The 27,218-nt window shown below is 37.3% G+C and overlaps 1 protein-coding gene across 2 annotated transcripts in view; it reads left to right on the plus strand.

Annotated features, from left to right (window-relative positions):
• CDC73 (cell division cycle 73) overlaps positions 1 to 27,218 on the plus strand; it is a 143,482-nt gene that overhangs the window by 25,915 nt on the left and 90,349 nt on the right. For both annotated transcript variants that reach the window (XM_033200509.1, XM_033200510.1), the window contains 3 exons: positions 657 to 755; positions 3,481 to 3,559; positions 5,882 to 5,946. In XM_033200509.1, the coding sequence (XP_033056400.1) occupies positions 657 to 755; positions 3,481 to 3,559; positions 5,882 to 5,946 (243 nt within the window). The remainder of the gene's footprint in view (positions 1 to 656; positions 756 to 3,480; positions 3,560 to 5,881; positions 5,947 to 27,218) is intronic.

Genomic DNA, 27,218 nt, shown 5'->3' on the forward strand with positions numbered 1-27,218 from the left:
GTAGCATGAAAGAAGAATGTTTCTTGAAGGAAAAAGTAGTCAGATTAGTTAGCTGTGTTGACTTTTGATCAGCATGTGATTGCATCATAAGTCGAAGAGCATTTGTACTTGTACTTTCCAACTTTATCATGGCTCACTGCAAGCTCCACCTCCCGGATTCACGCCATTCCCCTGCCTCAGCCTCCCAAGTAGCTGGGACTACAGGTGCCTGCCCGGCTAATTTTTTGTAGTTCTGGTAGAGATGGGGTTTCACCATGTTAGCCAGAATGGCCTTGATCTCCTGACCTCGTGATCCAGCCGCCTTGGCCTCCCAAAGTGCTGAGATTACAGGTGTGAACCACTGCGCCTGGCCTTATTTAGATTTTTACTTGTTTTCGGGTTTTATATTTGAACAGATGCAGAATATGAAATACATGAATACATTTGTAACAGTTTAAGTAAAATGAAAATGATGAATACCATGGGATTTACAATAATCAGTCTCTGGATGAATATCTTAGTGGCTGGTTTTTACATTTGTGTATAATAATGATACCTTATGACATACATAGTAGGGAAGAATTGATAGTAAGATAACTTAGTCTTAAATTATTTATTAAGTAAATTTACTATTGTATATTTAAAGTGGGCTTAATTAAAATCCATTTATATTTTAGAATTTTTCCAAGAACATTTTTGCAATTCTTCAATCTGTAAAAGCCAGAGAAGAAGGGCGTGCACCCGAACAGCGACCAGCCCCAAATGCAGCACCTGTGGTAAGAATGCTTTACTGCTTTACAGTAATTTTAATGAAGTTGCCACTTACATTGCAGTGTAGTAACATTGAAGACATCTTCACATTTTAAAATCAGTGGATTCTAAACCTTTTGCTGCTTCAGAATATCTGAAAGATGTGAAAGCCCTTCCCAGCATTAAAAGTTACTTACTTCAGCAGTAATTCTTTTTTTTTTTTTTTTTTTTTTTGAGACGGAGTCTCGCTCTGTCGCCCGGGCTGGAGTGCAGTGGCCGGATCTCAGCTCACTGCAAGCTCCGCCTCCCGGGTTTACGCCATTCTCCTGCCTCAGCCTCCAGAGTAGCTGGGACTACAGGCGCCCGCCACCTCGCCCGGCTAGTTTTTTTTTTTGTATTTTTAGTAGAGACGGGGTTTCACCGTGTTAGCCAGGATGATCTCGATCTCCTGACCTCGTGATCCGCCCGTCTCGGCCTCCCAAAGTGCTGGGATTACAGGCTTGAGCCACCGCGCCCGGCCCCAACTTCAGCAGTAATTCTTAACCGGAGCAATAATTCTTAATATACCTGGGTCACAGTCTGAAAAAGATTAATCAGGGAAAACCCTTTATTTATTTTAGGTAAACTGTGGCTAGCCTACTCATTGTTGCTTGGGACAATCACTAACCATTGTTAATAACATAAATCTCTGTTACCTCCCAGTTTGGGGTTCTTTTTGACATTATATCTATTACACCTTGGTGAATGTATTTCTCCTAGTCACCAGCCATGCTTTCCTTTAATTGTGCCTCCATTTCAGCTGCTCTGAGAGTTGACTGCCTTCTCTTTGAAATGCTATTTAAGACCCTCCCAAAGTAAATTTCATGTATGACATATAGCCTGTGTTTAAATTCAAACATACTCTAATTTTGTGGAAAATCCTTCCAGCTATTTTCATATGATTCAACAAAGGAACAAAACACACAAATGAAATTGTTTCTATTTTCTGCAATAGAAAATAGAAGATTCTATAAACAGAAAATTTATTACAAAAATTTTTCTTTTGAGATAGAGTCTCACTCAGTTGCCCAGGCTGGAGTCACTGGCCTGATCTTGGCTCACTGCAACCTCCACCTCCTGGGTTCCAGTGATTCTTCTACCTCAGCCTCCCAAGTAGCTGGGATTACAGGCACATGCCACCATGCCCGGCTAAGTTTTGTATTTTTAGTAGAGATGGAGTTTCATCATGTTGGCCAGGCTGATCTTGAACTTCTGATCTCAGGTGATCTGCCTGCCTCAGCCTCCCAAACAATCTTCTATATTTTTAAAACTGTGTCAGGTTTTAAAAGGCATATTGAAATGTATTAGAGTACTAATACAGCCTTTGCAACTACTTTGTAGTAGTTTTATTTGCTCATGAAATTGTTGGAATTTAACTTTTAAAGATGGTAGACTTTTGTTGATAATTAGATAAATACTTTTAGTTGATTCTCCATCAGGTACTTAAGTGCCTGCTATTAGACAGTCTGCTAGTGATCCTGAGATACAATAATGAGAAAGATTATGGTCCCTACTTTCTTTGAGCTTGTAGTCTAATACAGCAGTCCCCAACGTTTTTGGCACCAGGGACCAGTTTCGTGGAAGACAGTTTTTTCACGAATCGGGGGAGGGTTTTGGAATGAAACTGTTCCACCTCAGATCATCAGAGTTTACTTAGATTCTCATAATGGCCATGTAACCTAGATCCCTCAGCAGTTCCTTACTTATTAGATGTTTTTTTTTTCTTTGTTAAAGGTAGTGAAGTAAGAGCTATGATTGCAAAGCGCAGGGTACTTATAATTATGAATTGGTTGACATTTCGAATAGCAATTGATAGGAAACATGTCAAACCTTAAAACAGTTCTACCATTTGTGACTGAATATTCTTTCTGTATATTTATATAATCGTTAGAATACTTGAAGGTTTTAATGTTTGGCCCTTGACTATAGAAGTATATGCCTAGTGTGAAGTAAGCATATATTTATCATTCTTGATAGGTATTGATAAGTATATTTTATTTGGCATATTTGATATAGAATCCTATTGTAATAAAATGAAAAGTATTTCAGTCGTCATGAATTTTCCAAGTAGCTTTGAGAATATTGTTAAATATGTGTTTTCAGTTTGTTAAACATTGTGAGTTTTGATAGAGTATTTGTGATTAAATAATGCATCGTTAGACTAACAGCCTTTTCTAATTATTTTAAAAAAGATACCTCTTACTTCAGTCTTACTCTGTTTATAATGGATTAATCATCATGGCTTTCATGTTTATTTAAGGATTAATAGTTTGGTGGATAATTCAGCTAAAAGCCTCTAAAACTAAACTCAATATACTTTGAATTTAAGGGTTTTTTGTTTTGTTTTGTTAAAACAATTATTATTGGAGGGAAGAGTATTACATCATAAAGATACTTTAGCCAGGTATAGTGGCTAATACCTGTAATCCTAGCACTTTGGGAGACTGAGGTCGATCACCTGAGGCTGGGATTCAAAGCCAGCTTGAGCAGCATGGTGAAACTTTGTCTAAAAAGTTAAAAAAAAAAATATTAGCTGAGTGTGGCGGTACATGCCTGTGGTCCCAGCTGCTTGGAAGGCTGAGTGGGGAGGATCACTTGGGCCCAGGAGGTCTTGGCTGCAGTGAGCCGTGGTCACACTACTGCACTCCAGCACATTAAATAAGTGACATTTAAAAATACTAACAAGTAACTCATAATTAATTTTTTTTACAGGATCCTACTTTGCGCACCAAACAGCCTATCCCAGCTGCCTATAACAGATACGATCAGGAAAGATTCAAAGGAAAAGAAGGCAAGTTGCTTAATTCTTATCTTCCCCTTAGTGTGGTTGTGTTGAACTTGAGAGACAGTATGGGCTGATGTTTGGGTAGGGTAAGGGTTGGCAAAGTAATGTCTACAGACCAGATCTTACCCACTGCAATTTTTCTTTCTTTTTTTTTTTTTGAGACGGAGTCTCCCTCTGTCGCCCAGGCTGGAGTGCAGTGGCCGGATCTCAGCTCACTGCAAGCTCCGCCTCCTGGCTTTACGCCATTCTCCTGCCTCAGCCTCCCCAGTAGCTGGGACTACAGGCGCCCGCCACCTCACCCGGCTAGTTTTTTGTATTTTTTAGTAGAGACGGGGTTTCACTGTGTTAGCCAGGATGGTCTCGATCTCCTGACCTCGTGATCCGCCCATCTCGGCCTCCCAAAGTGCTGGGATTACAGGCTTGAGCCACTGCTCCCGGCCTGCAATTTTTCTTAAATAACATTTTGTTGGGACACAGCCAACTCATTCATTTATGTATTTTATATATGGCTGCTTTGGCTTTGTGACATCAGAGTTAAATTGTTTCAGTAGAGACTGTGTAGCCTACAAAGCCTAAAAATATTATTTGGCCCTTCACAGAAAAAAGTTGGCCAATCCCTGGTTAGTAGCATGGATTCTCGATCCAGATAGCTTACGTTGTATTAACTTTTTGTGTGAATTTTAATGTTACTTTAACTGCATTCTGCCTTAGTTTTCTCCTATGTGTAATTAAAATATTATAGTACCTGTCTCTTATGGTTATTGTGAGTATTGGACTGGTTAATAAATATTAAGTTCCCAGAATAGTATCTGATAGGTAAGTAAATTATCTATAAATGTTTACTGCTGTTCATACTGCTTTTGTTTTTATATAAAGTAGAGACTTTATATGTTAAGTCATGTTTCCCAAGTTATAAATGTGTATGTGCATTGAGAACTTGGAAACAGATTTTGAGCAATGATGGGAGGACTTATTTTGTGATGGTCTACGTGATATTGTGGCTAATGCAATAATGAACCATTTCTGCAGTTGTGAGGTGAGACTAATATCAGTGTAACTTCCTTTTGGGATCTTCATGACTTGAGTCATGAAAATATGAAGTAGAAGCAGCTGGAAGTTAATGATGTTTTTATGCATATTCTGAAATCTTTAAGTTTTTAAAAAATGATATGTTGCCTTGATGCAATGAATTTTGTGTGTTGACTTCATTTAGTTGATAAAGGCATGCACTGGATATGTGCCATAGAAAGACTACGTCCATTCTTTTGTTATAATATTCAATGTTTTTCTTGGGGAATGAATTATATAAAGCAGAGGTTGGCAAATTACATCTCCAAAACTAAATATAACCCTCCATGGGCCAAATTGGGTTGCCCCCATTTGATCACATATATTGTTTATTCTGTTTTTGCGCTACAGATACAGAATTGGGTAGTTGTGACAGAGATTTTAAGGCTTGCAGTATGTAAAATATTTGCCTTTGCAGAAAGGCATATTGGGATTCTGTCCTGGCACTCCAATCATTATTTACAACACTGCTTTCTATAAAATATATAATATGGTTGATTGCTGTGGCTCACACCTATAATCCCAGCACTTTTGGAGGTGGAGGCAGGAGGATTGCTTGAGTTCAGTACTTTGTGACCAGCCTGACCAAGATGGCGAGACCCCACCTCTACTAAAAATACAAAAAAATAGCTGGGTGCGGTGGTACATGCCAGTGGTCCTAGTAGCTACTTAGGAGGCTGATTGCTTGAACCTGTGGAGGGGGGATGGGAGAAGAGGTTGCAGTGAACTGAGATTGTACCACTGTACTCCAGCCTAGGTGACAGAGTGAGACCCTATCTCAAAAGAAAAAAAAAAAAAGTGTCTGTGTGTATATATATATATATATATGTATGTATGTATGTATATAAAAATAAGTGTATGCCTTATGACTGAAACTTTGGAACACTACTTTTTATAACTTTGGGTCTTCTCGTGGTATTAGGTGCTTTCAATGGTACTGTCATTGAGTATTAGTAGTAAGTAATTTGGGGTTATAAAGTATTCAATCTAATTTTTGAACGTAATTGCAGAGATAGTCTTAACTAGCTTCTACACAATAGGTTTGCTGGTCTATATTTAATATATTAGTATTTTTTACCCTAGTGTCCTTTTTAAAGTTTTTATCTTCACAAGTATGGAATTTAATTTTACATAGGAGATTCAAGGCTTTGTTATACTATTGAACCATCACATTCAATGTAGATTATTACTTTAGATTTTTTATAGGTCATAAGATACATGATCTATAAAATCTTAACAGTAAGCCTCTTTTTTTCATAGAAACGGAAGGCTTCAAAATTGACACTATGGGAACCTACCATGGTATGACACTGAAATCTGTAACGGTAAGTTAATTTGGCTGTAGATGTTCTTTTGTTCCAGGGATTTTATGTGAGTAGCACATGTTGACGAAAATATTCTCTCATATTTTTTATTTCAAACATTTTTCTTTGTTGATCACTTGTGCTGATTGATCTGTGTGGTGTATTGATTCATGGATATCCTGTTTCGTGTTTCTTTTCCTTCAAACTAAGTTGAATATATGTAAATAAAAGCTGATTTGATTAACTGCAAGTAGGGCAGTGCCACCTGGTCAGTATTTAAAGCCATTAAGTTATGAGATCAGTTTGGGAGAGCTTTTTGGCATAATATTCTTTGTTTTTAAAAACGTAATGTCTTACGCTCTTTAAAGAGATGAATTATAGTGATTATAATGCTTACAGAGTATGTAATTAACAGAACTAAATACTTGGGTATCTGTGAATATAAGCCTTTGGTTCACGTTTAGCAAACTTTCTTTTTTTAACCTCCTGAAAATGGTTATTTCTATATATTCTGACCAAGCCATATTTAACACTTTTAATTTTTATTTAGTTAATGATTGGATTTGGTGATGTAGAACAGGAATTCTATTAATCTCATTTTGCATATTTATATTCTAGATCGTTATACTTTTTATACTTTTATTTATATTCTAGATTATACTTTTAAAATACTATGCATGTGTGTTAAATAGAGTATACTTAAGACACTAATACCAAACTTTTGTCTTTGCTTGTGAATCATCAGATCTTTATGGACTCTGTGTAACCTGGAATCATTATATATGTGCTGTGATTTCTCAGAACTAGCACATAACTTTATATCTACGTGGAATTTTTCATGTCTTACTCACTCATTTCCAAAAGCACATAGCAAGTGTAGAGATCTGATTTTAAGTCTGTTTTTTTCTGTGCTTCAAATTGGGATTGGATATGAGATGTTTTGTTAATATACTTGTTTTTAAATTGTCATCAGATTTGTTTCTGTATTATTAAATTATATGTAGATTAATGAATTCATTCAAGAAGTACTTATTGAGCATTTGTGTCAGATCCTGTTCTTGTTGCTGGTCACACAGCTGTGAATAAATCAGATGAGGCTTGTTTAGAGAGAGAAGTCAGAGATACTTCTCTCAGGAGGTAACAGTTGAGCAGAGACTTGGATTGCATTCCTCTACATCAAGGCAGGGATCAAGGCTGAGGTCCAGTTGGGCAACAGCAAGGAGACCAGTGTTGTTAGAGTTTAGAGAATTAGGGCAAAAGTCATGAGGGATTAGAAACTCCCATCTTATGCAGTCTGCCTGGTTCTTCCTGACTTCAATATATAATTCATGGCTAAAGATTTAGTTTAAATTCTTATGTGATTTGGTTATTGACATCTTGGGAACAGAACTTGCCTAAGTGCGACAGAACTTGCCCGCTGATCATTCACTAAGTGAATTAGTCGTAGAATGAAATTGTTATCCTTGGGGAGCCATCAAAGTAAGTTTTTTGTTATTTTTGTTAGTTTTTGCTTTTCTCATCCATCCCTGTAGCTCTGAAATGCCATGAAATGGTTTTATTATCTGAGCTTCTTTGCAAATAGTAAAATCTGTGATGGTTTTTATAGTGGTCCTTTGTACAGAGGAGTTTTTCTAAAATTTAAGGATAGCTTCTTCATTGATCAGTATGAGAATGACGTGATTCTGCTACATCATCAGAGACTGTGCTAAATATACTGAAAGACAGGTAAATTTAAGCAATATACTGAAGTATGCTGAAAAAGAGAGGTGAATTTAAGCAAATTTATGCTGTGTCATTTTTAAAGAATAAGGAAAAAAGCATTGTGTAGGAATGCAACAGAAAGACTAAAAATGGTTAAATTGCTGATAGTTATATTAATACCCAGTTTGAATATCTGTGTTGCTTGTGATCTGATTTATACAGTTGTTAGAATTAATGCATAGAGAAATTTGAACTTGAAAGCTTTGGAGTTCTCAGATAATTATTTTTAAGTTGTGTCTCAGACTTACGTTTCCAATTTAATTTTTTTTTCTCTTCTTTTCTGCTTTGGAATTACTACCTATTTGTGAGCTCGTGAGTTGCACCAACTTTCTACCTTATTCTCCAGTCAAAAAAGTTTCTCCATTATAATATCCACCCAGACATACAAGGATGTTAAATACATGTTAAAAGGCTTTGCTGCCCAGATGTAACTTCCTTTCTAATTTATGTATAGTTCATTTTTGCTGCCATTGTTCTCCAATGTTTTGATATGCCTGGTTAATATACATAGTTAGTAAAATTAGAATCATTCTATGTATCTTTTAAATTAAACATCAGATTTCTGATATATGCAAGACTAAATTATGCAGACAACTGGAACATTTTTATGCAGATAATTTCCTATATATTTTATAGAGAAGGATATATGTTTTGGCAATCACATTTCATAAGAATCATGAAGTAGTGAAAGTTTTTATACAAGTAAAGGCCCTAGGGAGAGTGCTTTGATAATATTTTATGAAAATAAGAATTATTCAAACTTATGGCAACAGAAACCCAATCTTTAAAGTTGCAAGTTTGTATAGTTGGGTTTCTGGTTAACTTTTGACTTAGGCCATGAAATATGTTTCACAGTAAAGATTCCAGAGGCCCAAGCCATGAAATTGTTGGTTTAATAGAGAACTTCTCCCAGTTTGGAGCTTTTTCCCCAAATTTGTTACTTGGGTTCTATAATGTTTAAGAAACACTAGGTTAGGCCAGGCGCACTGGCTTATGCCTGTAATCCCAGCACTTTGGGAGGCCAAGGCAGGCAGATCACTTGAGGCCAGGAGTTCAAGACTAGCTTGGTTAATGTGGCAAAACCCCATCTACTAAAAATACAAAAATTAGCCAGGACGTGGTGGCGCACACCTGTAATCCCAGCAACTCTGGAGGCTGAGGCAGGAGAATTGTTTGAACCCAGGAGGTGGAGGCTGCGGTGAGCCAAGATTAGGCCACTGCAGTCCAGTCTGGTTGACAGAATGAGACTCTGTCTCAAAAACAAACAAACAAAAAACTCTACTAAACAGATTTTGTGGTTCATGAATCTCATTGTTTTTAATGTATGAGTATCTAAATTGGAAGACTGTGCAGTCTTTCTAAGCTTCTTTAACCCACCGAGTTTGCCCCTACCCTAACACCTAGGGAGTATTCTTGGAAAGAACTAGTGTTCCATAGAATCAGGTTAAGTAAAGCTATCTCAGAATTATGTGGAGGTAGAAACCATTCAGTGGGGGAAATAACAATATATTTTCATGATTTCGTTTTGTGAAAGGGTCATATTAGACAAAGAATGTCACTTGACAAAGTTTTTATTGTATAGTAAATGAGAGTATATGATGAAGACCTGTTTTTGTTAGTTGTATAGTAGCAAGGAACCAATTTATGATTCCACTGGAGAAATAATTAGAAGATGGTGATCACAGTTCACTCTTATTAATAAGGATTTGGTAGTTACATTGAGAACCACTTCATTTTAACCTGTCTAGCCTATTCATATTTAACTGGAAGGGTTACAAACTCTAACCTCTTATTTGTTCTTAGTGAGTATCATTGACTCTTGATTACCTTTACTGTCTTCATTTTTGAGGAAGCTTCTCACACCCTGCAATTATAGAGATTAAACGTTTTTCTTTAAGATCTTTGCTTGAATTTATTCCAATAGTCATCATCGTTGTTACAGTAAGTATGTTTTGGGGAACAATTTTTTTGATAGTGAGTAAACTTAGGTAGTTTTATACAGTTTGTTAGAGGTGTAATATTATCACTATCAATTCTCAGGAGGATGCAGAATCTCAGGCTGTCAACCAGGTTATATTCTTAAAAGCAGGAACGCATACATTAGCATCCTCCCCACCCCACCACTGTTTTATAAAGCTTTCTTCATTCCCATTTGGTTGTTGATTAATTTGTTGTTCATCTCTGCTTGAATTGTTACGGGAGTGCTGTAGTAGCAGTAATGTTCTGGAGTTGAGTGTAGAGTTCAGCCCTGCAGATAATGGAGAATTTTTAAAAGCTGTCTTCCTTAGGGCTCTATTTCCTCTTCTTCCTCTTTCCTTTAGCAAGTATTTCTTGAGTACATGCTGTGTACCTTCAGTGTGTCGAGTGCTGGGACATCAACGATGAACAAAACCATACGTGTTCTTATGGACTTTATGATCTGGTTGGGGAGGGACACATTAGTCATACTATAAAATTGTGACTATGCCAAGTATTAGAGGTATGTTGTGCAACAAGAGCCTAAAATTGGATTTGTTGCAGGAGTTAGAATACTTCATTAAGGAGTTAATTCTTGAATAAGATCATAAGTTTGTGTAGGATTTAACTTGGTGATGACAGGAAAACCCATTTTAGGAGCAGTGAACAAAAAGCAGGAGTAAAAGCCCTGTGATGGGGAGAGCATGGGGAGTAGAAAGATTTGAAATAAGACTGGTTATTATGTATATTTTAAGGATGCTTATAGGAAAGTTTCTTTTTCTTCTTCCTGCCTGTTCATAAATGTTAGTGTTCATTTAATGTAATGTAATTAAATGAACACTAACATTTATGAACAGGCAGGAAGAAGAAGATGGTAACGTAGATCATCCAGAAGCATTTTAGCTTGCTTCTGGAGTCATTCATTGTGCCAATCTAAATGTGGCCACAGATAACGTTTTATTAGGCATCCATTATAATTTAGGTTTTTATCTTACTCACCACCATTTAAAAATTAGAGCTTGTCACATGAACAGTCTGCATTTCCAGCTTCCTTAAAATCTATCTGGCGTGAATGGGTACTGGGTCTGTAGTCTCACATGGCAACAGCCACATCCACCTGAGCAAGAGCTACCTCCTCTAGATAAGAGGTTTTCTCTAGATTGCCACAGGCCTTATTACTTTGTTATCTTTTATTTAGCCTTCTTTACTTATTTCTACTATATCTATAGATTGTTTTGGCCATCCGGTTTGAAATCCCTGCTCTAGAGGCAGTACCAGTTTGTTAAAGATAAGTTAATCAGTTGGAAATACAACAAATATGAGGCTTTGAAGTCAGTGCTGGCTTCGATTTTCAGTTCTACCATCCATTCTCCTGCTTGTGAAGTTGAGGAAGTTATTTAATCTTTCTATCAGTTATTTTGGTTTTATTTTATAATATATAATAGAACTTACATCATAGTATTGTTGAAGATTAAAGGAGACACTGTATAAAATGCTTAGTACAAGAGGCTTAACAAATGGTAGCTACTTGTATTATTAATTTATGATTCTGTAAACTCAGTTGGATGTATGTGTAAATGTAGGCAACTATATATAGCTTTATTGTACTTATAATTTATTATATTTATTAATATATGTAGTATATGTATTTGGTATTGTTAATGATACAATTTTCATTCAAAGTTATGAAGACTAGTTTATATAAATATTATGATAATCTTTTTTCTCTCAAGTAATTGGGGTATTTTTGCAACAGCTATGCATGTTTATTTTATAACAGAGATCTTTTGCCTTTGAGAGAAAGTAGCCGCAAATAAGTTATATAAAGAGGGTAATAACTAGATTGGCCTTTTCCATCCATCGGTTAGGACTCATACATAGAAAGAAATGTAATTTCTTTAGTTTTAAGTTACTGACTTTCTGGACAGGCATGGTAGCTCATGCCTATAACCCTAGCACTTTGGGAAGCTGAGGCAGGTGGATAGCTGCAGGCCAGGAGTTTGAGACCAGCCTGTGCAAAGCAGTGAGACCCTGTCTCTAAAAAGGAAAAAAAAAAATTAAGTAACTTTCATCTGCAAAGTATATAAAGTGTTCAGGATTTTCATATGTAGTTACAGAATTGTAAGTAGGAATATTACTTTTATAAAATGTTTTTTTTCTGTACTGTGTGTTTAGACTGGCGTATTATTCTATATGAGAATATTATAATACACTTTAAGCAATTTTCAAAACTTGGTGCTTGTTTTGATATTTCAGGGACAAAGTGGTTCTATCATGTGTCCGCCTAGCAGTATGAAGGTGTACCCCTTAAAAGAAACATTAGTTTTTTTATATATGTAAAAACTGTTTACAAAATGTAAAAATTAAAATAGTGTGTATATAATAGTCCATTGTATCCCTTAAGTTTTGAAAGTTTATTTTATATACTTACTGTTACATGAAGTAATACTTCCGTATTAATGTATTATGTGTTGTATACAGTTTTTTGTTAGATAAGCATTTTCATAGACTTTTCTAAGAAGCCATCACTAAAGTGAATAGGCAATGTTTTTTTCTCTTTTAGCACAAAGAGGCTCAACAAATGGTACTCATAAAAAATCCTTTATATCCCTTTCATAGTAATTTTCTCCATTGTGAATTTTTCCAACTTTTTTTGAGGGGGCCAGATAATGTTCTGGTTATAGATTTGGACCAAGTCTTAATGTAAGGGAGATAGAAGAGAGAACTTTCTATTATGATTTGTTGGCCTGTTTATTACAGCAAATTAAGCTTCAGCTTTCTCATCAGAAAGGTGGTATAACTTCCTTAGGGATTTGTTTTGAGGTTTAAATGTATCCAGTTATAGCTTGTTTAGCATTGCCCTTTTCACTGCTTCTTTAAACATTTATTTTATTTTATTATTATTTTTTGAGATGGAGTTTCACTGTCTCACCCAGGCTGGAGTGCAGTGGCATGATTTCAGCTCAGTGCAACCTCCATCTCCTGGGTTCAAGTGATTCTCTTGCCTCATCCTCCCAAGTAGCTGGGATTACAGGTGTGCACCACCACGACCGGCTAATTTTTTATATTTTTAGTAGAGACGGGGTTTTGTATTTTTAGGAGAGACTGCATTGGCCAGGCTGGTCGCGAACTCCTGACCTCACGTGATCTGCCTGCCTCAGCCTCCCAAAGTGCTCGGATTACAGGCGTGAGCCACCATGCCTGGCCTCCTTTCACTGCTTTTTGATTGTAGTATGGAATTGATTGTAGTTATTGCATAAATGTTTTTATATTAACCATATATAATATTTTGTAAGTGTTTTATACTGAATAATACAGATATACTCTTTAATTGGCTAGTATTTAGAGTGAACACTTATTTAGATGGGTAAATATTAAATCATTTCATGCCTTCCTTGTGGTAAGAGGTGTTAGAATCTGATTTAACCTTAACATTTTGTCAGCATTAGTAGCATTTTGGTGCTAATGTACTTCAAGAAAAATGAATTACAGCAACAACATACTAATTCATGTCAGGGAATTTTAATACACGTAAAGCGAAGATTATTTTTATGTGGTTTAGTTTATATATCTTAACTGAGGTTTATTGAAAATCCATTGCACACTGGTTGATAGATTTTGTGTAAGCCTGTATAAGTGAACTCAATTTAGCTTTGCATTTTGTTAAAGAATGCCTATTAGTTTACCCAAAACATATTAGAGGTTTTAGTTAATATCTGTAACATGACTTTTAAAATTATTCTACCAGTGACTATGGAGTTCATGCCACAATCACAAAACACTTGAGATTTATTTTAGAAAGAAAGTTATTGTTGCCACATATATCAGAGTAATCTTGAAATCATTGTGTAATTTTTAATAATAAATTTGACATCACTTTGTTTTAAAATGCTGTAATATTGATCCTTGTAAGAATAGGAAACATAGAAACCAGTTTGGAAATATAGTTTGTTAAATAATAAAAATTTATACTATGAAACATCGTTTTGGTTACATGTATTCTCTTAATTATAGTTTAGTATATAATGCTGTAGTTATATATGACTCAGAATTGCACAAAGATTTTAGTTTTCTTTCAACTTAATAGAGCTTTTTTATTCCAATTTCTGTTTACCTGCATCAGTGTAACTAATTCAGTTTTAACAAAATTATTGTCAGTGTTAAACATATTTTATGACTTTTAATTTCCCACTCCTCCTTGTATTTTTAGATTAACCACTACTGTTCTTTAACATACAAATGTTTTTATTTTCTGTATTTCTCTTTATTATTTTGAACACAGATTAATCCTTTAATATTCCCTTTAACTTTATGACAGATGTTTTAATCAATTGGTTCGTATGAAAACAACCTAGTATATTTAATAACATGCTATATTTGGGTGTTTGGGTATATCCTTGATGGGAACTTTTCCATTGGCTATTGCTGGCTGAACTTCAGTTTGCTAGATCAATTTCTGGGTCTTTGTAAATTGATTTAGATTTTTGAGTGACTTTTTAATCATTTATATAATTCCTGCATTCAAATTTTTTAAATTAATTGTCTTAGTATTCATTGGATTATCTACTTAGTTCATCCCCTCTCCCCCTGCCCCATCCTACTAAACCTCATTTGATCTTTAATTCTAAGTTTTGGTTTCTTTTCCAGGTCTTTTTCTTGATGGCTGTTTCTTTTAGTGTTGTTCTTCTTGTCTTTCCTGCTTCTCATGTTCCTCTGTGAGTGACTGTTCCCATGTTTTTTTAAATACCTGTTTTTAAACTCTTACTTGCTTCTGGACTGGACAGATCTTGCTATTTAGAAACTAAGTTCTTATTTGAAATTTCAGAATGGTGCTTTGCACTGAATCCATTGAAGACATATTCACTTTGCAATGCTTAGAAATGAAAAATTTTAAGATCTTTTGTTTTAATTAGAGACAAAAGTCATACCATAGAACTCAGATAACTCACTGTTGAACTTGTCATATTTTATGAGTGTCATTGAAAAAGCTTTTATTCTTATATTTAGATTTTTGCAACTGTATATAAGATCAAATTAGAGTTTTATTTTGAAATCAAGTCAATTTATATATATGCACACACACATATATGTACACACAGATATATATATATAAAGACAGAGTCTCACTGTGTCGCTTAGGCTGGAGTGCAGTGGCACGATCTCAGCTCGCTGCAGCTTCTGCCTCCCAGGTTGAAGTGATCCTCCTGCCTCAGCCTCCTGAGTAGCTGAGACTATAGTCGTGTGCCACCACGCCCTGGCGATTTTTTGTATTTTTAATAGAGATGTGGTTTCACCTTGTTGGCCATGCTGGTCTCAAACTCCTGACCTCAAGTAACCTGCTGCCTCAGACTTCCAAAGTGTTGGGATTACAGGCGTGAGCCACCGCGCCCCGCCAGTTTAACATTTTTACACATTACAATTAGAATTGATTCAGCCTTTTATCATCCTCTACAGTGAATTCTGGATGTTATCAATCCTGTAATCATTTACCTCCCCAAATTTGGTATTTTTGGATAGATGCTCCAGTTTTTCTACAGTGTCTTTTTGTCATTTCTGTCTTGTATGTGGTGCCATAAATATTCTGGAATTGAATTCCTAATATATTTCATTATACCAAACTTGGAAACTAAAATAAAGCAGCTCTTTGATCTTTCAGAAGTTACTGAATTCTTACTTGTGTTCTGTATGTAGATGGCTTTTAGAAAGTAACCCCCCATTAAGCTTCTGATAGGATTATAATATTTTAGTAACTTACCTAGCTATGCAAGGTATTTCACAGTATCCTTAGGAATTACTGAGTTTTAAATAGAATGGCAGAATAATTACCAGTTATTCTGATAGTAAATTTGTAGGTACATTATAATTCATCAAGAACTTTGGGGGGGGGTGTGCATGTGTGTGCATGTGTGTATATATTATTTATGTTTTTCCCTCCTAGAAAAATTAACAGGCTGGGTGCAGTGGCTCATGCCTGTAATCCCTGCACTTTGGAAGGCTGAGGCAGGTGGATTCCTTGAGCCCATTTGGCAAAATTCTGTCTCTACAAAAAAATTCAAAAATTAGCCGGGCATAGTGGTGTGCGCCTGTAGTCCCAGGTACTCAGGAGGCTGAGGCAGTCAGATTGATTTAAGCCCAGGAGGTCAAGGCTGCAGTGAGCCATGATTGCGCTACCACACTCCAGCCTGGGCAACAGAACGAGACCCCCCCCCCCCCCAAAAAAAGAAGTTACTTTAAGAAGAAACTTCAAAAACATAGTTATTTAAATAACTTGATATTGGAAAATATTTTTCTTTACCTAGGTTAAGTGCAGTAGATATAAATGATCTAATACTTTCCAATAAATTGATAGATACCAATGTTGGGGCACCTGTGATAGACAGTTGTATTATTTCTAACTTTTCTGAGTCATTATTAATATTTTTGAAAATTTTGTATAACTTTTTTTAAAGCTTTAAACCTCAGTGTAAAAAGGCTATAGTAGTTTTTTTTTGTTTGTTTTTTTGAGATGGAGTCTCACTCTTGTCACCCAGGCTGGAGTACAATGGCGCTATCTGGATCAACTGCAGCCCCTGCCTCCTGGGTTCATGCTATTCTCCTGCCTCAGTCTTCTGAGTAGCTGGGATTGCAGGTGCCCGCCACCACGCCCAGCTAATTTTTGTACTTTTTAGCAGAAACGGGGTTTCACCATGTTGGCCAGTCTGGCCTTGAACTTCTGACCTCAAGTGATCGGCCTGCCTTGGCCTCCCAAAGTGCTGGGATTGCAAGCGTGAGCCACCGGACCTGGCTTAGTATACTAGATTTTATAAAACTATTATGTCATATTGGCAGTATTACATTTACATTTTATATTAGAACCCTCTTGTAGATCATCAAAGACCAGTCCACAGTACGTAGTAACTGGTTCTAAGTGTCTAAATAATTTCAGTCAGCGTATTTTGTGTGTAACAGATCAAAGGAGAAATAACTGCTGCTGATGAATGGATGTGCAGAGGTTTTGTTGCCTATGGTTGATCAGCTGCCTGAATCCTGAGTTGTCTCCTAGGGTGGCATTATGTTAATAATTTGCTGTAGCCCAGAGAAAGGCTGAGAAACTAGGTAATGTTAGTATACCATGAGAAATTCATTCATTTTAATTAAGCTTATGAGAGTAGCATTTGAAATCAAATGCTGATTTATTAATTTGCAGTGGTAAAGGTAATTAACAAGGGCACTGGATTCTCACATCTAGCACGTGTTCTCTGTGTAAAGCTACATTGGAAATCACAGTACACTGTGCAATGAGTGTATAATAAATTAAATCCTTCAGATGTTTAGGGGTATTAAAGTAGTCTGTTATTTTTAACTCTTCATTGAAAAAAGACTTGTTGCAGGGCCAGGGTACCTGTCCCCTTGGGCACTGCTTAGATAGGTTTTGATTTGCCATTGTGATTTCTGTTCCTTGTTGTGTCTGACTAATCCCTTGCCAGATGGATATGATGTGTTATTTCTTTAGATGTATAGATTACTGAGTCAACTTCAGGACTGTGTTTCATTCCATTCTATTTGATTTGTTAAAAAGTGTTGGTGAGGGAACTAACTCTTTTGAATTTGGGAGTCATAACGTAGATATCCAAAGGATCTGATTTATTACTGGAGAGGTTAGGAGCAATAGAATGACCTTGCTGCAAGTTTGAGCTATAAATTTAGGATTAGTCACATTTAGTTTTGTTGATTTGGAAGGGGAGAGAAGAGCAGGGATTTCCTGCTGGGTTTTGGAAATCTTTCTTTTTAAAGAGATGGGGTCTTACTATGTTGCCCAGGTTGGACTTGAACTCTTTACCTGAGTCTGCAGGTGTATGCCACTTTCCTCAGCATGGAAATCACTTTCTCTGCCTTTTACTTATTACAGGTTGATAGTCAAATTAATGAGGTTACTTAAACCTCACCTTCCCAATTAGTAATTTCAGTGCTGCAAAGACATTACAATTTAAGTGTTTCTTAGCATTGTATAAAACTACTTAAGATTTAGAATGCAGTCAATATGAGTAAAAAATCAAATATGGTTAAAGTACAAATAAAGTTGTATCATTGTAAAGTACAAATAGAGAAGTATAAAGAAGGCTTTATGTATCAGTAGATAAGTAATAATTCTATGTTGGGATGCACATTTTACGTAGTCTCAGGATGGCCAGATTAAAAAATTCTGCAGTGACATATTTGAAAGATGTGAAGATCCACACAGCATAAATGCAAAGCATGAAATATTTTTCATAAGAATAATTGCTGGATTGTGTAGAAAGTTTTTTTGCATTTTACTCATTTGGTTATATTTACATAAAGTGTATTTAGTGAAATTACCAGAACCATTTTCAGCAATAGAAGAAAATAATTAGTCTTTTTCTCTCTTTCTCACATGGATGTATGGACATGCATTCATACCTCTCTCTCCCTCCCACATATGCATAAAATTGATCAAAATGTGGTTGAGGTCTCCACTGGTACACTTAAACTGAGCATGCTAACATTTGGTCTGTAAGGAACAACCTACCGTTTTTATATGTGCCCTTATTTACTTACACTGTATTGATATTTGGTGTTTGCCCATAAAAATAAGCCAGCCATCCTTTCACTATGAGTTTTTGTTTTTTTTTTTAATTATACTTTAAGTTCTAGGGCACATGTGCATAACGTGCAGGTCTGTTACATGTGTATACATGTATGATGTTGGTGTACTGCACGCATTATCTTGTCATTTACATTAGGTATATCTCCTAATGCTATCCCTCCTCCCTACCCCATCCCCACAATAGGGCCCGGTGTGTGATGTTCCCCTTCCTGTGTCCAAGTGATCTCATTGTTCAATTCCCACCCATGAATGAGAACATGCGGTATTTGGTTTTCTGTTCTTGCGATAGTTTGCTGAGAATGATGGTTTCCAGCTGCATCCATGTCCCTACAAAGGATACGAGCTCATCCATTTTTATGGCTGCATAGTAGTCCGTGGTGTATATGTGCCACATTTTCTTAATCTAGTCTGTCACTGATGGACATTTGGGTTGGTTCCAAGTCTTTGCTATTGTGAATAATGCCGCAATAAACATACATGTGCATGTGTCTTTATAGCAGCATGACTTATAATCCTTTGGGTATATCCCCAGTAATGGGATGGCTGGGTCAAATGGTATTTCTAGTTCTAGATCCTTGAGGAATCGCCACACTGTTTTCTACAGTGGTTGAACTAGTTTACAGTACCACCAACAGTGTAAAAGTGTTTCTATTTCTCTACATCCTCTCCAGCACCTGTTGTTTCCTGATTTTTTAATGATTGCCATTCTAACTGGTGTGAGATGGTATCTCATTGTGATTTTGATTTGCATTTCTCTGATGGCCAGTGATGATGAGCATTTTTCAATGTGTCTGTTGGCTGTGTGAATGTCTTTTGCAAAATGTCTGTTCATATCCTTTGCCCACTTTTTGATGTGGTTGTTTTTTTCTTGCAAATTTGATTGAGTTCTTTATAAGTTCTGGCTATTAGCCCTTTGTCAGATGAGTAGATTGCAAAAATTTTCTCCCATTCTGTAGGTTGCCTGTTCACTCTGATGGTGGTTTCTTTTGCTGTGCAGAAGCACTTTAGTTTAATTGGATACCATTTGTCAATTTTGGCTTTTGTTGCCATTGCTTTTGGTGTTTTAGACATGAAGTGTTTACCCATGCCTATGTCCTGAATGGTATTACCTAGGTTTTCTTCTAGGGTTTTTATGGTTTTAGGTCTAACATTTAAGTCTGTAATCCATCTTGAATGAATTTTCATATAAGGAGTAAGGAAGGTATCCAGTTTCAGCCTCCTACTTATGGCTAGCCAGTTTTCCCAGCACAATTTATTAAATAGGGAATCCTTTCCCCATTTGTTATTTTTGTCAGGTTTGTCAAAGACAGGATGGTTGTAGATGTGTGGTATTATTTCTGAGGGCTCTGTTCTGTTTCATTGGTCTATATCTCTGTTTTGGTACCAGTACCATGCTGTTTTGGTTATTGTAGCCTTGTAGTATAATTTGAAGTCAGGTAGCGTGATGCCTCCAGTTTTCTTCTTTTGTCTTGGCAATGCAGGGTCTTTTTTGGTTCCATATGAACTTTAAAGCAGTTTTTTCCAATTCTGTGAAGAAAGTCATTGGTGGCTTAATGGGGATGGCATTGAATCTATAAATTACCTTGGGCAGCATGGCCATTTTCACAATATTGATTCTTCCTATCCATGAGCATGGTATGTTCTTCCATTTGTTTGTGTCCTCTCTTATTTCACTGAGCAGTGGTTTGTAGTTCTCCTTGAAAAGGTCCTTTATATCCCTTGTAAATTGGATTCCTAGGTATTTTATTCTTTTTGAAGCTATTGTGAATGGGAGTTCATTCATGATTTGACTCTCTGTCTGTTACTGGTGTATAAGAATGCTTGTGATTTTTGCACCTTGATTTTGTATCCTGAGACTTGGCTGAAGTTGCTTATCAGCTTAAGGAGATTTTGGGCTGAGACAGTGGGGTTTTCTAAATAGACAATCATGTCATCTGCAAACAGGGACAATTTGACTTCCTCTTTTCCTAACTGAATACCCTTTATTTCTTTCTCTTACCTGATTGCCCTAGCGAGAACTTCCAACACTATGTTGAATAGGAGTGATGAGAGAGGGCATCCCTGGCTTGTGCCAGTTTTCAAAGGGAATGCTTCCAGTTTTTGCCCATTCAGTATGATATTGGCTGTGGGTTTGTCATAAATAGCTCTTACTGTTTTGAGATACGTTCCATCAATACCAAATTTATTGAGAGTTTTTAGCATGAAGGGCGTTGAGTTTTGTGAAAGGCCTTTTCTGCCTCTGTTGAAATAATCATGTGATTTTTGTCTCTGGTTCGGTTTATATGCTGGATTATGTTTATTGATTTGCGTATGTTGAACCAGCCTTGCATCCCAGGGATGAAGCCCACTTGATCATGGTGGATAAGCTTTTTGATGTTCTGCTGGATTTGGTTTGCCAGTATTTTATTGAGGATTTTTGCATCAATGTTCATCAGGGATATTGGTCTAAAATTCTCTTTTTTTGTTGTATCTCTGTCAGGCTTTGGTATCAGGATGATGTTGGCCTCATACAATGAGTTAGGGAGGATTCCCTCTTTTTCTATCGATTGGAATAGTTTCAGAAGGAATGGTACCAGCTCCTCCTTGTACCTCTGGTAGAATTCGGCTGTGAATCTGTCTAGTCCTGGACTTGTTTTGGTTGGTAGGCTATTAATTATTGCCTCAGTTTCAGAGCCTGCTATTGGTCTATTCAGGGATTCAACTTCTTCCTCGTTTAGTCTTGGAAAAGTGTAAGTGTCCCGGAAATTATCCATTTCTTCTAGGTTTTCTAGTTGATTTGCGTAGAGGTGTTTATAGTATTCTCTGATGGTAGTTTGTATTTCTGTGGGGTTGGTGCTGATATCCCCATTATCATTTTTTATTTAGTCTGTTTGATTCTTCTCTCTTTTCTTCTTTATTAGTCTTGCTAGCAGTCTATCAATTTTGTTGATCTTTTCGAAAAACCAGCTCCTGGATTCTTTAATTTTTTGGAGGGTTTTTTGTGTCTCTATCTACTTCAGTTCTGCTCTGATCTTAGTTATTTCTTGCCTTCTGCTAGCTTTTGAATATGTTTGCGCTTGCTTCTCTAGTTCTTTTAATTGTGATGTTAGGGTATCAATTTTAGATCTTTCCAACTTTCTCCTGTGGGCATTTAGTGCTATAAATTTCCCTCTACACACTGCTTTAAATGTGTCCCAGAGATTCTGTATGTTGTGTCTTTGTTCTCATTGGTTTCAAAGAACATCTTTATTTCTGCCTTCATTTCATTATGTACCCAGTAGTCATTTCAGGAGCAGGTTGTTCAGTTTCCATGTAGTTGAGTGGTTTTGATTGAGTTTCTTAGTCCTCAGTTCTAGTTTGATTGTACTGTGATCTGAGATACAGTTTGTTATAATTTCTGTTCTTTGACATTTGCTGAGGAGTGCTTTACTTCCAATTATGTGGTCAGTTTTGGAATAAGTGTGATGTGGTGCTAAGAAGAATGTATATTCTGTTGATTTGGGGTGGAGAGTTCTGTAGATGTCTATTAGGTCCGCTTGGTGCAGAGTTGGGTTCAATTTTTGGATATCCTTGTTAACTTTCTGTCTCGTTGATCTGTCTAATGTTGACAGTGAGGTGTTAAAGTCTCCCATTATTATTGTATGGGAGTCTGAGTCTCTTTGTAAGTCTCTAAGGACTTGCTTTATGAATCTGGGTGCTCCTGTATTGGGTGCATATATATTAGGATAGTTAGCTCTTCCTGTTGAATTGATCCCTTTGCCATTATGTTATGGCCTTCTTTGTCTCTTTTGATCTTTGATGGTTTAAAGTCTGTTTTATCAGAGACTAGGATTGCAGCCCCTGCTTTTTTTTTTCTCCATTTGCTTGGTAGATCTTCCTCCATCCCTTTATTTTGAGCCTGTGTGTGTCTCAGCATGTGAGATGGGTCTCCTGAATACAGCAAACTGATGGGTCTTGACTCTTTTTCCAGTTTGCCAGTCTGTGTCTTTTAATTGGACCATTTAGTCCATTAACATTTAAGGTTAATATTGTTATGTGTGAACTTGATCCTGTCATTATGATATTAGCTGGGTATTTTGCTCGGTAGTTGATGCAGTTTCTCCCTAGCATCGATGGACTTTACATTTTGACATGTTTTTGCAATGACTGGGACCTGTTGTTCTTTCCATGTTTAGTGCTTCCTTCAGGATCTCTTGTAGGGCAGGCTTGGTGGTGACAAAATCTCTAAGCATTTGCTTGTCTGTAAAGGATTTTATTTCTCCTTCACTTATGAAACTTCGTATGGCTGGATATGAAATTCTGGGTTGAAAATTCTTTTCTTTAAGAATGTTGAATATTGGCCCCCACTCTCTTCTGGCTTGGAGAGTTTCTGCCGAGAGATCGGCTGTTAGTCTGATGAGCTTCCCTTTGTGTGTAATCCAACCTTTCTCTCTGGCTGCCCTTAACATTTTTTCCTTCATTTCAACTTTGGTGAATCTGACAATTATGTGTCTTGGAGTTGCTCGTCTTGAGGAGTATCTTTGTGGCGTTCTCTGTATTTCCTGAATTTGAATGTTAGCCTGCCTTACTAGGTTGGGGAAGTTCTCCTGGATGATATCCTGCAGAGTGTTTTCCAACTTGATTCCATTGTCCCCGTCACTTTCAGGCATACCAATCAGATGTAGATTTGGTCTTTTCACATAATCCCATATTTCTTGGAGGCTTTGTTCATTTCTTTTTACTGTTTTTTCTCTACACTTCTCTTCTCACTTCATTTCATTCATTTGATCTTCAGTCGCTGATACTCTTTCTTCCAGTTGATCGAGTCGGTTACTGAAGCTTGTGCATTTGTCACATAGTTCTCGTGTTACGGTTTTCATCTCTGTCAGTTCTTTTAAGGCCTTCTCTGCATTGATTATTCTCGTTATCCATTCATTCATTCTTTTTTCAAGGTTTTTAGTTTCTTTGCGCTGGTTACATAGTTCCTCCTTTAGCTCTGAGAAGTTTGATTGACTGAAGCCTTCTTCTCTCACCTCATCGAAGTCATTCTCCGTCCAGCTTTGTTCCATTGCTTGCGATGAGCTGCATTCCTTTGGAGGGGGAGATGCGCTCTGATTTTTTGAATTTCCAGCTTTTCTGCCCTGCTTTTTCCCCATCTTTGTGGTTTTATCTGCCTTTGGTCTTTGATGATGGTGACGTACTGATGGGGTTTTGGTGTGGGTGTCCTTTCTGTTTGTTAATTTTCCTTCTAACAGTCAGGACGCTCAACTGTAGGTCTGTTGGAGTTTGCTGGGTATCAGCAGTGGAGGCTGCAGAAGGTAGAATATTGCTGAACAGCGAGTGTTGCTGTCTGATTCTTGCTCTGGAAGCTTTGTCTCAGGGGTGTACCCCACTATGTGAGGTGTGAGGTGTCGGTCTGCACCTAGTGGGTGATGTCTCCCAGTTAGGCTACTCAGGGGTCAGGGACCTACTGGAACAGGCAGTCTGTCTGTTCTCAGATCTCAGCCTGTGCTGGGCGATCCACTGCTCTCTCCAAAGCTGTCAGACAGGGACAGTTATATCTGCAGAGGTTTCTGCTGCTTTTTGTTTAGCTATGCCCTGTCCCCGGAGGTGGAGTCTACAGAGGCAGGCTCGCGTCCTTGAGCTGTGGTGGCCTCCACCTATTTTGAGCTTCCCGGTGGCTTTGTTTACCTACCTAAGCCTCCGCAATGGTGGACAGCCCCCCCCCCCCCCGCAGCCTGGCTGCCGCCTTGCAGTTAGATCTCAGACTGCTGTGCTAGCAATGAGGGAGGCTCCGTGGGCGTGGGACCCTGTGGGCCAGGTGTGGGATTTAATCTCCTGGTGTGTGATTTGCTAAGACCCTTGGTAAAGGCCAGTATTAGGGTGGGAGTTACCTGATTTTCCAGGTGTTGTGTGTCTCAATTTCCTTTGGCTTGGAAAAGGACTTCCCTTTCCCCTTGTGCTTCCCAGGTGAGGCGATGCCTCACCCTGCTTCAGCTCTCGCTGGTTGGGCTGCACCCGCTGACCAGCGCCAACTGCCTGACACAACCCCGTGAGATGAACCCGGTACCTCAGTTGAAAATGCAGAAATCGCCTGTCTTTTCTGTCGCTTACGCTGAGAGCTGGAGGCTGGAACTGTTCCTATTGGGCCATCTTGGGTGCGCCCCACTACAGTCCAACCTCACTATGAGTTTTATCTGTAAGTTCTGGTATGCCTTGTAATTTTAAGTTGACTTTGTTAAAAAACAATCATCAAGTTAGTCATAAGACCTAATTTCCAAACCATTCAGTGTTTGTTGTCTAACCTGAACTCTTAGAAACTTTAATGTGAAATTATTTTTAATGAAAATATAAAATGAAGTGTCAAGTATGAGCAAAAGTAGTAATATAGCAGGAGTTTGTATAGTTTAAGTGCATTTTTTCTTTCTTTCTTTCTTTCTGGAAACAGGGTCTTGCTCCATCACCCAGGCTGCAGTGTAGTTGTGCAGTCAGAGCTCATTGCAGCCTCTGTTTCCTGGGCTCAATCACTGCTCCCACCTCATTTGGGATCACAGGCATGCACTGCCATGCCCAGCTAATTTTGTTGTAGTTTGTAGACACAGGGTTCACCATGTTGCCCATGATAACGATCGTCCTGCTTTGGCCTCCCAAAGTGCAAAGATTACAGGTGCGAACAACTGTGCCCAGCCTTAAGTGTGTTTTCATTATTTCTTTATGTTTTTTAGTCTATAGTGATTTAAAATGGTTTGAATGTAATGATTTAAATTGGGGATTGACAAACCTCTTCTTTCAAGGGCTGGAAACTTAAGTATTTTAGGCTTACAGGCCGATAGACAAAACCACAGAAATTATGTAGGTACTTATGTAACAAGAGATAAATCAAATTTTCACAATTTTTTTTTTTTTTTTTTTTGACACCGAGTTTTGCTCTTGTTGCCCAGGCTGGAGTACAATGGAGCGATCTCGGCTCACCGCAACCTCCGCCTCCGAGGTTGAAGCGATTTTCCTGCCTCAGCCTTCCTGAGTAGCTGGGGTAACAGTTATGTGCCACCACGCCTGGCTAATTTTGATTTTTAGTAGAGATGGAGTTTCTCTATGTTGGTCAGGCTGGTCACAAATTTTTAATGACAAGTACAATGCATGATAATCTGTAATACTGGTTTGATAATGAGAATAATGGAATTTCTTTTTAGGTGTGAGGGATAACATTTTGCTTAATTGAAGTTCCAAGTTAGTGTTCTCTGTTACCAAAATTGATTGCAAATTCATCAATGCTGGTTTATAATGAGATTTTATGTATTATTTCAAAATTCATTAACTATGTAATTGGGGAACTTCTACATAACCCTCCTTTGGCAGTGATAAATCTGCAAATAATCAAGAAAATAATCTAGTAGAATTCTTAGGTGGACTAAATTTGCCCCTCTAAGTTGTTTTCAGCTCCACACATAGTTTTAACTACCGTTTGTTTGGTAGCATCAGCGTCTTAATAGATTCCCCTTGAGGTTGTACTTCATTAGTGTTTTCTGAACCACTTTGAAATTATTCCTGTAGTTGTTTTATGTAGACTACTCATAGAAGCTAATTCCTCAGCCACTTCAAAAACATGACTTGGACTCCTCAAATAAACAGCAACTGAGTAGTATTAGTAACATGTTAACAAGAGCCAAAGAAAACCACTCAGTCATTTGCCTTGACTTCTGATTGACAGTTGATGTTGCTGCACCGTGACCTCAACTCTTTAAGCAGTAGTGAAAGGCCAGTAGTCTAAAACAAGGTTATTTTCTCTGAATACATTTTTTTGACTGCTTTAATCAAATCAAATTTATTAACTATAGATTAACCATTTTCCTTACTTGGCTAAACATGGAACCTCTCAAATTTGCTTTGCAGCCCAATGTTAATTTTTTAATTTTTGTGAAGAAATTTTGTGATGAGATACTCCATTTTAAATTTTTTAACTTTTCTGACCATTCCTTTCATGTGAGTTGGGAATGTTGTGAGGAGTGCTTAGTCTGGTGATATTTATATGGTATTCTTTTAGCACACGTGTAGTGTCATTGCATTAGATGGTAAACAGTGCTTTGCCATCTAATTTTACTGTACATTAAAGAACATACTATTTTTCTTGTGGTTTTTTTTTTTTTTTTTTTGATACAGAGTCTCACTCTGTTGCCCAGGCTTCAGTACAGTGGTGCAATCTTGGCTCACTGCACCCTCCACCTCCTGAGTTCAAGCAATTCTCTTACCTCAGCCTCCTGAGTAGCTGGGATTACAGGTGCCTGCCACCACGGCTGGCTAATTTTTGTATTTTTAGTAGAGATGAAGTTTCACCAAGTTAGCCAGGCTGGTCTCAAACACCTGACATCAGGTGATCCACCCACCTCGGCCTCCCAAAGTGCTGGGATTACAGGCTTGAGCCATCGCATCTGGCTGACCTCTGCTGTTAGGCAGTCATCGGCAGTAGGTAAATGAATGAATTTGGTTGCATTACTGTAAATCTTTATGGATGCTGAAATTTGAATTTCATATAATTTTTACATTTTAAATAATATTTTTGATTATCTAGATTTTTTTTTCAACCATTTGAAAGTGTAAAATCCAGTCTTGGCCTGTGTGCCATACAGAAACAAGTAGTGACCTGTATTTGGCTCACTGCTGTATTTTGGTTACTCTTGACTTAAATTTTTATCAGTGGATATGGAGGCAACTGTTTATTTCTAATTCACGTAATTAGTACTTGTCTAATTTTACGTCTTTAGAAATTGGTGTTTAGATGAATTTTAGGAAGGATGCTATTTAAACACACCCATACCTGGCATATGCATTAAGTAAAAATGTGAACTTTTACATTAAATTTGTGAGAATGATGCCAGGTGTGGTGGCTCACACCTATAATCCTAGCACTTGGGGAGGTTGGGGTGGTTGGATCACTTGAGGCCAGGAGTTCGAGACCAGCCTGGCCACCATGGTGAAATCCTGTCTCTACTAAAAATACAAAAATTAGCTGGGC

This window comes from Trachypithecus francoisi, unplaced genomic scaffold (genome assembly GCF_009764315.1).
Source record: "Trachypithecus francoisi isolate TF-2019V2 unplaced genomic scaffold, Tfra_2.0 Lachesis_group5, whole genome shotgun sequence".
In the NCBI taxonomy this organism is placed as follows: Eukaryota; Metazoa; Chordata; class Mammalia; order Primates; family Cercopithecidae; genus Trachypithecus; species Trachypithecus francoisi.